General features: G+C 34.7%; 1 protein-coding gene across 1 annotated transcript; it reads right to left on the reverse strand.

Moving 5' to 3' along the window:
• Positions 1–4963: 4963 nt before the first annotated feature.
• Positions 4964–9869, reverse strand: LOC136983841 (nitric oxide synthase, inducible-like). Its single transcript, XM_067280712.1, has 21 exons — positions 9694–9869; positions 9481–9626; positions 9155–9406; positions 8946–9087; positions 8555–8869; positions 8391–8492; positions 8107–8301; positions 7952–8028; positions 7738–7882; positions 7566–7670; positions 7433–7494; positions 7188–7359; positions 6965–7097; positions 6818–6896; positions 6566–6744; positions 6331–6494; positions 6046–6256; positions 5886–5970; positions 5546–5810; positions 5278–5466; positions 4964–5179 (listed from the first exon to the last, which is right to left on the reverse strand). The coding sequence occupies exons 1-21, from the start codon at positions 9811–9813 to the stop codon at positions 5117–5119; spliced, it is 3201 nt and encodes a 1066-aa protein (XP_067136813.1). The 5' UTR covers positions 9814–9869; the 3' UTR covers positions 4964–5116.
• Positions 9870–11545: the final 1676 nt, after the last annotated feature.

Consider the following 11545-nt stretch of genomic DNA (forward strand, 5'->3'; position numbering starts at 1 on the left):
TACGTCTGTAAGAACGTATTTACCTTTTTCGGAGAAATATCACTGTACTTATCTTCTGACCTGGTTAAAATTAGCGTAGTTTAAGAAAATCGATTTGAAAAACTTTAAAGATTAAAAAATAAATAACCATTTTGTTTTTTCGTCCGTAATCGCATTTAATCGGAGACAAAAATACGTTAATATTTTAATTTTTACTCCGCATTTCGGGTGCAAATTTGTCCTTTTCGACACAATTTTGCAGTTTATTTTTAGTTTTAATATTTTTTAAAAAGTTTTTTAATCGAGAAACGACTTTGTAAATTTGATGGCCAATTCCTCAAAATGTTGCCGAAAAAAATGTAATTCTTCCGTTATCGATTCAAATTTAGACAAAAATATGTCCGGGTTGTTATTAGAAAATTTCCTTAAAGATATTAATTTTCTCCAATCCCGCTTTGGCATTTTCAAAACTCTTTCCGCTCGGTAGGCCCTTGCCGAGCCGGGCTGGCGACGAAAGGACCGGGTGATAAGGGATAGGGACCGACGTATCCGGTCAAAGTCATACCCCGGGATTTTTCGATCCGTCCGGATTCGATTTCGCTCTTCGTTTTCAACTTCCGGCAATTGTTCGATGCCCGACAAAATTTTAAAAATTCTACTACGCGCTACGGGTACCGAATAACGTCGATAGATTTGAAAATCGCTTTAATCCTAATAGGCCGATTTTTCACGCGGCTAGTCCGCGTGTCGCGTCACTTTGGAAAATAACCGTGTGGAAAATCATTAGGATTAAAGTGACTTTCGAATCTATTAAAAATATATATTTTAATTGGAATTTAAGCGAGAGATATCGAAATGGACCCAAATCGTAAAATATTCGACGAAACTTTTTGATATTTCATTCGAAGTATCCGAATTTTAGAATAATTCGAGTCGCGCCGTCTGTTGACGAAAAATATCGAAAACCAATAGAGGAAAAGCTACGCGTACTTAATTTTAATGTATTTATCGACGTCAATTTTCCGTCTTCCTCTAATTTTCTGTTTTTCTCGAATTATGGCATTTTTCGTAAATTTAAATTGATTTTGGATAGATTAGTAAATCGCATAAACGTACGAAGGATTTGGCTATCCCGGAATCTACGTAATTGTTCTACTTTGTTAAGATGCGCTTAGTTATCTTCTAAGCCAAATATGCTCTGTCTCTAATGCCTCGATCGACAATGTAGACAATACTGGAGTTGTGTTTTCTAGAGAGAAACAAAGATGATTTATATTCTGTAAAAATCCCGAATTGTCTACGAAAGTAGGCAATTAAATACAGTTACCCTAAAACGGTGAAACCGACATTGTAATTATAACGCGTATATCGTCTTCGCATCGTATTAGCCCGCATTTAATTAGCGGGAACTTTTTTAAACTCTTTTCCCTTTTTAGGCATTAAGAAGGCCTCTATTTAGCCAGCCTCCGAGACCGGCTAGGCCAACAATGGGGCGGCCGAACGACGACGGACGAGACCCGACGTATCCGGAGTTTTCCCACCGCCCCGGAGTCACCTTAACCGTCCAACCTTAACCTCGTCCTATTAGCGGGGTCGAGGAGACGAACTGTATCTTCTCAATAAGAATTTGGATTCGTTCGAACTACAGTTAAATCGTCGAATATCGATAGTTGGCCGTAGGTTGGCGCCCGACCGACAGTCCGATCGCGTACAGTTTTCTGGGTTTCTTTAGGTGTTTGAATAGGAGCCACTTTCTCGTAGAAAGTTTCCTCGGCAAATTGTCGAGTGTCGCGTTACCTTATCCAATCGGTCTAATCCAATGTAAGGATTTCAGTTTTAACCCGACGAATCTCTACGATTACTCGAAATCGCGGCATCTTTCGTCTTTCGCTTAACTCGGTCGTTCTCGTTGTTTATCCGAAATGAATAAAATTGAGCTTGTGCCACATTCCGAATTAACGACGTTTTAAATAATAAATCTAATCTAAAAATAAAATGAAATTTAAAATTATCGATTATAATTCATGCTGCGCGTGGCGAATTCGGCCGAGAAGATTAATGACGTCATCCCTCTAAAGAGAGTTTAAACCGATTACGGTAGGCGAGTGATCCGAGCCAACTGTTCCGTTCCGACTAGTCGAACGGGAAGGAGCTCCGCTAGTACTCTAGAGCAGTCGGCCGAATTAGACAATAATAAACATTACGTAACACGGTATCTATTGTTAGGACGGGAAAATAAAATAAAGAATTATCATCACCTATTGTATATATTGAGTCGTTTTAGTCTTCGGAATATCAAATTAATTATTCGTCATTTCCGTAACGTCAATTTCCTTACATTATAATCGATGACATCGCTAACGTTACTATAACTTGGTTACGAAATTGTGAGAATGAATATAGCTATAAAATTATGTTCAATTTTCATATAATTGAATGTACTGTACATTCGTTGACTAACGAACTCGCTCGGAATTGTCCGATTACTACTACGAGATTCGACGTAGAGCTAAGTATCGGACAAGTACGCGAATGATTCCTACTGTAGGCTAGTTAATACCGGCGCAGCGCCTTAAAATCTCTTTCCCGGTATGTGTTCGGAATTTTCAGTGTATCGTATCTATTGTTTGAAGGTCTTCGAACGCCAGACGTGTCTGTACGACTCGGTCGAAGACATTCGGCACGGCTGGCTGAATTTCAGAAAAGTCGCATCGGGCGGCTGAGGGAAACGGTTTCTCCGAATTTCCAATCATCTGCGCCGTTCTGACCCGACGGTCGGAAGATATGGGAAGCAGTGAATACGTTAGCGCACTCTCTTTGACCGTCCAGAGACGGGTGGAAGTCTCTCTGGATGATTGAAAAGGATTTTTAATATCTAAATTTCGAATACTTTTCTACTGTTTGTAGCCTATGTACTGTACCTTATTTAAGAGTTAGATTTAAAAACTTTGCAGGTGTCCTGCCCCCGGACCTCTTTTCGTCCTCTGATAAGCAGGGGCAGATCTAAGTTTTCGGGGCCTAGGGCTTATCGAAGTCCAACGGGGCCTCATTTTTTGTTAATACAAATAATACTATAAATTATTATTAATATATTATTAACATTAACTATTTTTTACGATAAGTGCTCGTGGTTAACGAAAAAGTATTAAAAATTTATAATAATAATTCAATTTTTGTGATCCCTTGACACTTGGCCCGGGGCTTAAGCCTCATTAGTCCGTACGTAGATCAGCCCCTGCTGATAAGGACATCCCACAATTAGAGCCATCCCTACTATAATTGGTCTAGCTACGCCCTCGGTATTAGAGTTTGGCGGATCACCGATGAGCGCCTCGCAACCCGGCCCGACTGTTGAGTAGCGCACTGTTCCCATTGCTGACGTGCTGGTCTGGAGGTCTACTTCTTATAACAGTCGGTCACTCCGTACGAGGGAAATCCTGCATTCCCACGTGTTTCCTTTCTTGACAGGACTGCAAGCGACTATTTCCTAATAGGATAATGCTCGGCTACATATTGCTAGGGTTTCGTAGGAATGTCTTTGTCACGTTAACACATTTCCTTGACTTTATCGATGAGCATTTCAGAGACTAGATGTCATCTATTAATACAAGTGTGAGGGATCTGAAGTGAAAGTTACAGCATATGTGGACAAATCTGTCTCAGAATAGTATACGATATCTGCATGCTTTTATACTCCACCGTATCAACTCACGTAGTCATACAAGAAGAGGTCCTATAAGACACCAAAGGTTCCTGTAAATTGTAGCGTTCTTCCACAGAAAATTGTCTCTTTGCTATAATACTATAATCATTTACAGTCATTCACAAAAAAAATACAAAAAAAAAATTGAGTCAGTGATACCCGATACCTTGATAGATAAACATATCTATATATAATACTGAACTCTTCGTGTATTGGTGTTCGCGTGTGTCGTAAATCTTTATAAAGCACTCCGATCTGTAATTATAACACAGCCTTATATATTCTAGTAATATACGGGGGGTTCAAAAGTAGGTATACAGTTGAGAATCTGAGAAATACAAATGTTTGGTGTTCATTATTATTATTTTTATTATGTTTTATTAGTTCGTATTCCTTATTTGTGATTTAATTTGTTCGTAAAAATAAATGTTTTTTCTCCCTATTTATTTCTCCTTGTATGTTTTTTCCCGTAATAACAACTGTATACCTACTTTTGCGCCCACCCCCTGTATAATATCTTTATACAGTTTATGTATCCGTTTGCGTGTTAAGGAACTATACCGTAACTAATTAACGATGTAGGAAGTTATCTCGATTAATGTGTCTTAAAATAATAACTTATTTCACTCTCTAAAGACTGTCTTACCATCATCATATTTTAAATGAGAACGGTGTAAATAATTAGTCTTTAGAAAGCGTAAGCATCAATTCACTTGTGATCGTCGATAATAGGTACGAGTAGAAGTTCCAGCATGACTCTGTATCATTCACTTGTATGATAGAAATATTAAATAAATAATAATTACGTGTATTTCCTATCAGGGTCTATCACAGGTCGGCCTTCGGGATTATTTGGCCGGCCATACATTTAAGGCACCTCGAAATTAATATATACGAAATGAGTCACTCGTACGAGACAAGCTTCATAGAACAATAATCATTCCCGAATTTAATTCTTTTTATTTCTTAAAATCCGGTTTAGATAATTTGAGTCACATTTTTTATATCCAATATAGCATTAATCATATTTTCACTTTTCCGTCTCTAACGTCATAAATTTTAAGTACTTTACATCATCGCGGAAGTTCAAAACACGTTGTTTCACTTATCTATAAAGATTTAGCCTCGTATAAATCTGAAGTAAACGTTTATGGACACTAAAGGACATCGAGAGGAAAATCCTAGTGTTCACACGAAAGAGTCTTAAAAACAGTATCAATATTTTGATATTCTTAAAGATTGATCGTTAGTGAATTTATTAATAGATAGACGTAACTAATGGCAATTTTAAATAAATTTATTTTTAATATTATATACATTTTTATAAGTAGATAAGTGTACATTAATAAAATACTTAAGCTGTGAAAGGTAATTAGGTTAAATATAGGGTATAATTGAGTTTCGTATGAGGTATGGGTTTTTGGAGCGGTCTCTTCACAAACTTGAAGATCCTCTGTAACTTACTCCAAATACATCTTCGTGATAACGTCCATCGTTCTGTAAAAAATAACATTAGTATCAATACACAAATCATTGTATAAATCAATAATTAAACACCCGTATCCTATATAAAGTGAGTTTTTATCATTACATACCTGTAATTGAATAAAGTAGTTTTCGGCTTCGTCTTTTGAGTAATTTCCTTGGTAAACGAGTACGTATTTCACAGCTTTTCTGACACCTTCGCTCATTGCAGCATCGCCACAAACATATATATGACCGTTCCGCTGTATCATTTCGTATACCAGTTTAGCTTCGTCTTTAACTGCATCTTGAACGTATTTCTATTAAAATATGCAAAAATAAATACACGAACGCAACATAAATATGTAATTAAGTAAATGAATAAGTGTTTAGGATTACCTTTTTTTGGTTCGGTTCTCTCGAGAATACGTTAAAGACACGGCTTAGTATTCCTTTCCTAACGAGTGGTGACGTTTCGTGTTCGTATACCAGATCCAAGTTACGTTGTCTACATCCAAAAAATAGAAATAATTTACCGATTTTCATTTGTTTCGTCTCCATTTCCTTGTGCATCCAAAAGCTTTTAAATGGTGCTATTCCACTTCCTGCTCCTATCATGATAATTGGTAGCGACACATCTGCGGGTAGATGAAAGCCGGGAGCACTAAAATGCACATAACAATACGTTTAAAATATAATTATACAAGTTTACGCTCGATAGATAACATCAAAAAACTACCTTCGAACAAAAATTGGTATATCATCTTTAGGATAACTGTTCAGATAATTGGAACACAGTCCGTGGTGTAACTTCCCCTTTCCATCTAAAAATGTAAATAATTTTTAACATTTTTACTCAAAAAATTATGAAAAATTGGAGAAAATCTTTAGAAATTTACCGTGAGATCTGAAATTTAGAACGGCAACAGTTAACAAAATTTCGTAAGGATGAGACAACGTAGAACTACTAACGCTATAGTATCGAGGTTGAAGCAATGGTAACTGAGTTAAAATAAACTCGGGAGTTAATTTAACCGAATTAAATTCTTCGAGAAAATCGGCTAAGTTAGGATATTGGGCAGATTTCCACTCTTCGTACTCGTCTATATCCTATAAAAATTGGTAAACTTGAATTCGATGATTCCAAAATGCCTGCGAGGATGTAAAAATTAAGAAATTTATACCGTAGCGAGTTTCTTTAATCTATAAACATCCCATTTTTCTGTAGCTAAACTCGACATTAACAATAATAAATTAGCAGTAGGAGGTGTAGTCAAGTCTAAAAATTTTGTCATGGCTGTTCTTAGGGAGCAGGGAGGAAGTCGTGACGCTTTCGACCATTTACCACCTGTTAAAATATTTTACAGACTTTTAAATTATATTTAACATTCATTTCGTACTAAAACGAGTCGAATATACCAGAAAAACATTGAATGTCTAAGATGTCATCGGGATTTATTCTCGAAGTGTCGATTTTGTTGACGATATCGTTGACGAGTTTCGGTGAATTCGACGCGAAGACACCGATGTGATCGCCGGGAAAATAGTCGAGATTATCGTTTGAAGACGGTAAGAAACGAACTAAAACAGTCTGTCGACTACGGAAGATAGCGCAAATTAGATTTGTTTTGAAGAAAATAACGAAATTCTTTTAAAAAATTACAAAATTACCTCGAATGTCTCGCTTGCAATTTTGCACAAGATAATAGTTTATACGGAAGGACCCGTTTCGAGTGTAAACGCGAAAGTTCTGTAAAGATAAATATTTTAAAATTAAAAACAGTCGATTTAATCAATTTTGTGATTAAATATATTAACCTCGACAGATGTCTGTGTTTGGTTGACTAGAAACTACATTTAATTTATAATTTTCTGGTTTCCATACAATGAAATCTTCTACGGAGAAGAATTGACTTTCGTCGAGTTTCAAGCCTAATAAATTAATCAGAGCCTAAAAAAATATCATTTTTAAATGACATTTGATGAAATGATTAATGATATAAAAGCTAAATTTATTGATTTTTTCAAAAATCCTTCAAACCTTGTACAAAATCTCCGCCCATTTGTTGAATGTCTGTTCTTGTCCACGAAGTTCATCCCCCAATTCGACAGGAAGTATTCTTTGACCCATTTTGCTCAGAAGCGAATCTAAATTTTTCCCAAAAGCGCAGAATGTTGGATATTGAGTCGATCCTAAAGCAAATACCGAAAATCTAAAAATACACAAATTGTGAGCATCTAAAAATACTGCAGTTGAGTTACGTAACTGGAGAAGATCATTGTTACTTTAATTGGTTATTCGCTCTGGAGCGAAGATCTTCGCATCGATTAATTTTTTTCCAAAATTCCTGTGTTAAATAAAAATGATGGAAATTTGTAATTTTAACCTATTAATTATCAATCTTAATATTTGACGTACTTTTCCATTATCCGGAGGTTCTCCGTTTCCAAAAGTACTGCTAATAACGATCAGAATGGACTCGTTAACAATTTGTTCCAAGTCATAATCTTGCATGCAAAAGTTCTAAAAGTTAATTAAGCATTATTGTTTCTGTATTTTAAATCAAAATAATAATTAAATTATAACGTACTCTAACTAAAAAAGTATTAGATAATATCTGTTCCAGCCTCATTGCGTACGTTTCAGACTTTCCTGTTTCGGTTGCGTACAAAATTGTAATGGCTTCTCTGTTGGATTTAGTGATTTTATTCATAACAACGGCGAAAAATATAACTCTGAAATGAAATTTATTGCTTAGTTTTTTCTTAAATTCGAAATCAATTACAAAATTTTCACCGTCTTACTTCGATATCGATGCGAATTTATACTTTAGTGTAATATTGTTGTTCTTAGGCCACTGATAATGAAGCCAAGCATCTTCCTACAAAATTTTGACAATTTCAAATATCGTCTCTAATAGGTTAAGTGATATGTGGTAAAATTTTAGTTATTATCTTACTTGATACTCGTAACTGGGTTTAAGACTGTAACATAACATTTCTTGATGAAAAACCGAAGTAATACTTCCACTCATGGGTGGAACTATCCAAACCCAATCTGCCGGACAACCACCCCTCTGCTTTTGTTCGGATTCGAAATGTTTGATAAAAGTTTCTGAAGCAGTATGATGATCGACAATAGTTACTTTATTTTTCTGTATATAGAATAAAACATTTAATTTAAAAATGGGTTCGAATTTAGCCATTTTAACGCGTAAAATATTTTTAAGTTCAATCGTAATACCTGAAAACTGTAGAGAACAGCTAAATTTACTTCCAACAATACGCGATCTTTCCAGAGGGTGCTCGTGTTTGACGTGTCAATGCCGAGTCTAGATCCAACTTCCTGTACAAAATCTCATAAAATTATTTAAAATTTAACTGAAAATATTTAATTAAAAAACTAACCTCCGTAATATTATATCGCTGAGGATCGCATAAATCTCTCGCACCAATTTCTGTACCCATGTACCAGCCATTAAATGGAGCAGCTGTGAACGTAAGTCCACCACAATCTAACATCATGTTAGCAACCGCTGGAACAGCGTACCATTGATAACCCAAATCTTTAAACCATGGATAATTCGGATGCTCTAGGTGAATCCTCAGTACTAATTCTTCTGGAATATCGTAAACTTGTGGCCCTTCATCGGGTGACGATAACACCCACGGTAAAATATCATACTTTCCTCCCCGTCCCTTCCATCCTAACCTCTGACAGATCTAAAAAACAATTTAAACGTTTATATTTTTCTAAAAAAGGTACAGAAATATTACTTTTACAGTAAAATTAAATTACTCGAGTGAATTTGACACGTCCCGGATCTCCTACGACGCTTCCATCCGGTTGAAGGTATCCAGCAAAACTTAGAAGTTGTGGATTCCACAATCGATAATCGTCTCTGCCCAATTGGCGTTGCGGAAACACTGTTATAACTGACCTGTATAACGTTCGACATTAGATTTTACAACCGACAATTCAGTCTATCACGAAATTTCTCTACTTACCTGATGTTACCACCATTAGTTCCGAGTGCCAGATGTTCGCATAGTTTCTCAAACATCTCCTTAGTAGATCTAACGTGTCTAGCATCTTGCAAAATTAATCTATTCCATTGAATCCTTCCGATACAACGCGAAGCATTCCTCCAAGCCATTTTAGCACCAAACAGCAATTCCTCTTCACTCAACTCGTAAGTTCCAGTACTCTCGATGGAGTTTTTAACATTCATGATTCTTAATTCGCGAGCTTCGTTATCACTTTTGTAACAATTCCAAGTTGAAATGAATTAAAAAATCTAAAAAATTCGTTAAAAATTTCATAAAAATCTTACATTTTTTTCGATTCGAAGTACTGTTCAAAAAATTCTTTAGCATCTTCAAGAATCTCCCGCTTACTCCTCTTTTCGGTGGGAGAACGTATACCAGAAAGGCCAGCCATAAACGAACCGTAACAGCGATTTTTTTGGCACGCTATATCCTAAAAAATTACAATTGTATTAATATGAATTCAAAAATAATTATATAAAATTTATAAATATTATTACTTTCGATTGTTGGTAAAGTTTGTCCTTGTTTTCTCTACCAGACAAGTAATTCCTTATCTTCACGCCAGAAAATGGACATCGACGTTCCTCCACTTTCGCGTTACTTTCCTCGATTTTCATTTTTAACAGGGTGTGTACTTTAAACTTCGCTTAAATGAGATATTGCAGTTAATACAGTAACATTATTATAGGTAAAGACGTGTATAAACACACGCGCTTATATATATACAGTTAAACACGGATGATATATCCTGTTAAAAAAGGCGGAGTTTACAAAATTGCATAACGAGAGAGGCAGTAGTCATCACTAGTATGTTTCAATAGGGAAAAATATATAAAAATGAGAGTAATTTAATGATGGGATTTTAAATTTTTCACAGAATCCACAGAAAGTGCAATTAATTACTTTTGAAGTCACTAATGACAGTAGGAGGAAAAATGATTAAAACTTTTAGGAAATACAAAAATAACGTAGTTATTGTAATTATGCATCAATTGCTTAATTTTAATTTATTTTAATACTTTGTCTTATTAATTAATTTCCATCGAGAAATCTACGGATTAACACGAATGGAAGCGTATTTTATAAAATGTTTAAAAATTAAATCGTATGTTATTAATGGCAAACTCGATGAAGTGTATCCTTCCTTTATTGTCATCGTTTATAAAAATTAAAGTTATTTAATTTATATCGTGTTGCGATTTATTAATTTTAAGGTAAAATAAAAAATATTAAATCTAAGTTGCTTTATTAATGACATTCTTGAGTTATTCCGCGATCGTAATCTTGCTTTAAAAAATTAAATTTTATTCAAAAATTACAAAAAATAGAGGAATTTTAAGTTAAAAAATGTTTTTTCGGTATCTAAATTGTTTTTTTCTTTTAATATAAGTTCTGTTTTCGGTGATATTTTATTATTGTACTCTAAACAAAAGCAAACACGGAGAGCATCTTCTCTTTCTAGAAAAGATGCTCTCCGTCTTTGCTTTCAATCAATCAATAAAAATATACAACAAATTAAGATTTTCAAACTTTTTAAGGTATAAAATGAAAATATTTCTGAAAAGTTCTAATTATTGCCTAAAAATGTCTTTCTAACATTAGAGATACTGGAATTGTGACCGATGCCGAATTCGGTAAGAACCTCGAGGTGATTTATAACGACGGGTACCTTAAAATAGCCTCTAATAATCAGTAATTTAAGGTGATCTGTAACCACTTTTACTTTAAGTTGCTCTTCTAACTGTGGATAAAAATTAGACGAGTTCTTGTAACAACTCGGGTTTAAAACGAAGATTTTAATGATGTGGACGCTAATTAAACGGTTAATTACTCAAAAATGTGCACAAAAATTTATCAAAATAATAATTAATGTAAACTTTAACGTAGACCATAAATTGCGAATCAAATCGGACCCAACTTACGAGTTTTGATGTCATTTTGTCACAGAATAATAAGCTTAAAACTGACAAATGCAGTATTGTATGATAAAAATTAATCGGGCGTTTTACCTTAAAACTTAAACAAAATGAGAAGAATTGAAACATTTTAAGGTAATTAAGGAAGAAAAGATAAGCGTTTGTAATCGAACTCAAACTTTAAGAATTTCGATTTAATGTTTAAAATAAAATGTATCAGCAAACTGTTTTTCCAGAATACGAAATTTCAAAATATCTAAATAGGCCAGGTAACACGAATTTAGGAACAGTAATGTCAAGCGCGTCCCCTTAATAGCCACTTCTCCCCACACTAAATACCTATGCGGAGTCGCGCGCTCTTCACAGCTACCTAATGATCAGAGAATTAATATTTTGAATGGTTTTAAAATGTAATAAAATTCGAGTTATTTCA

Source organism: Centruroides vittatus, unplaced genomic scaffold, assembly GCF_030686945.1.
Source record: "Centruroides vittatus isolate TY-2023 unplaced genomic scaffold, ASM3068694v2 contig_89, whole genome shotgun sequence".
NCBI classification, from domain to species: domain Eukaryota; kingdom Metazoa; phylum Arthropoda; class Arachnida; order Scorpiones; family Buthidae; genus Centruroides; species Centruroides vittatus.

Excerpts from the sequence above, each read along its gene's own strand:
- LOC136983841 (XM_067280712.1), bottom strand. The coding sequence starts at position 9,813 with ATGAAAATCGAGGAAAGTAACGCGAAAGTGGAGGAACGTCGATGTCCA. Across the intron at positions 7,883-7,951 it reads AAATTCGCATCGATATCGAA|AGTTATATTTTTCGCCGTTG; the intron begins GTAAGACGGTGA and ends ATTTCATTTCAG. Across the intron at positions 7,360-7,432 it reads AGAGCGAATAACCAATTAAA|ATTTTCGGTATTTGCTTTAG; the intron begins GTAACAATGATC and ends GTGTATTTTTAG.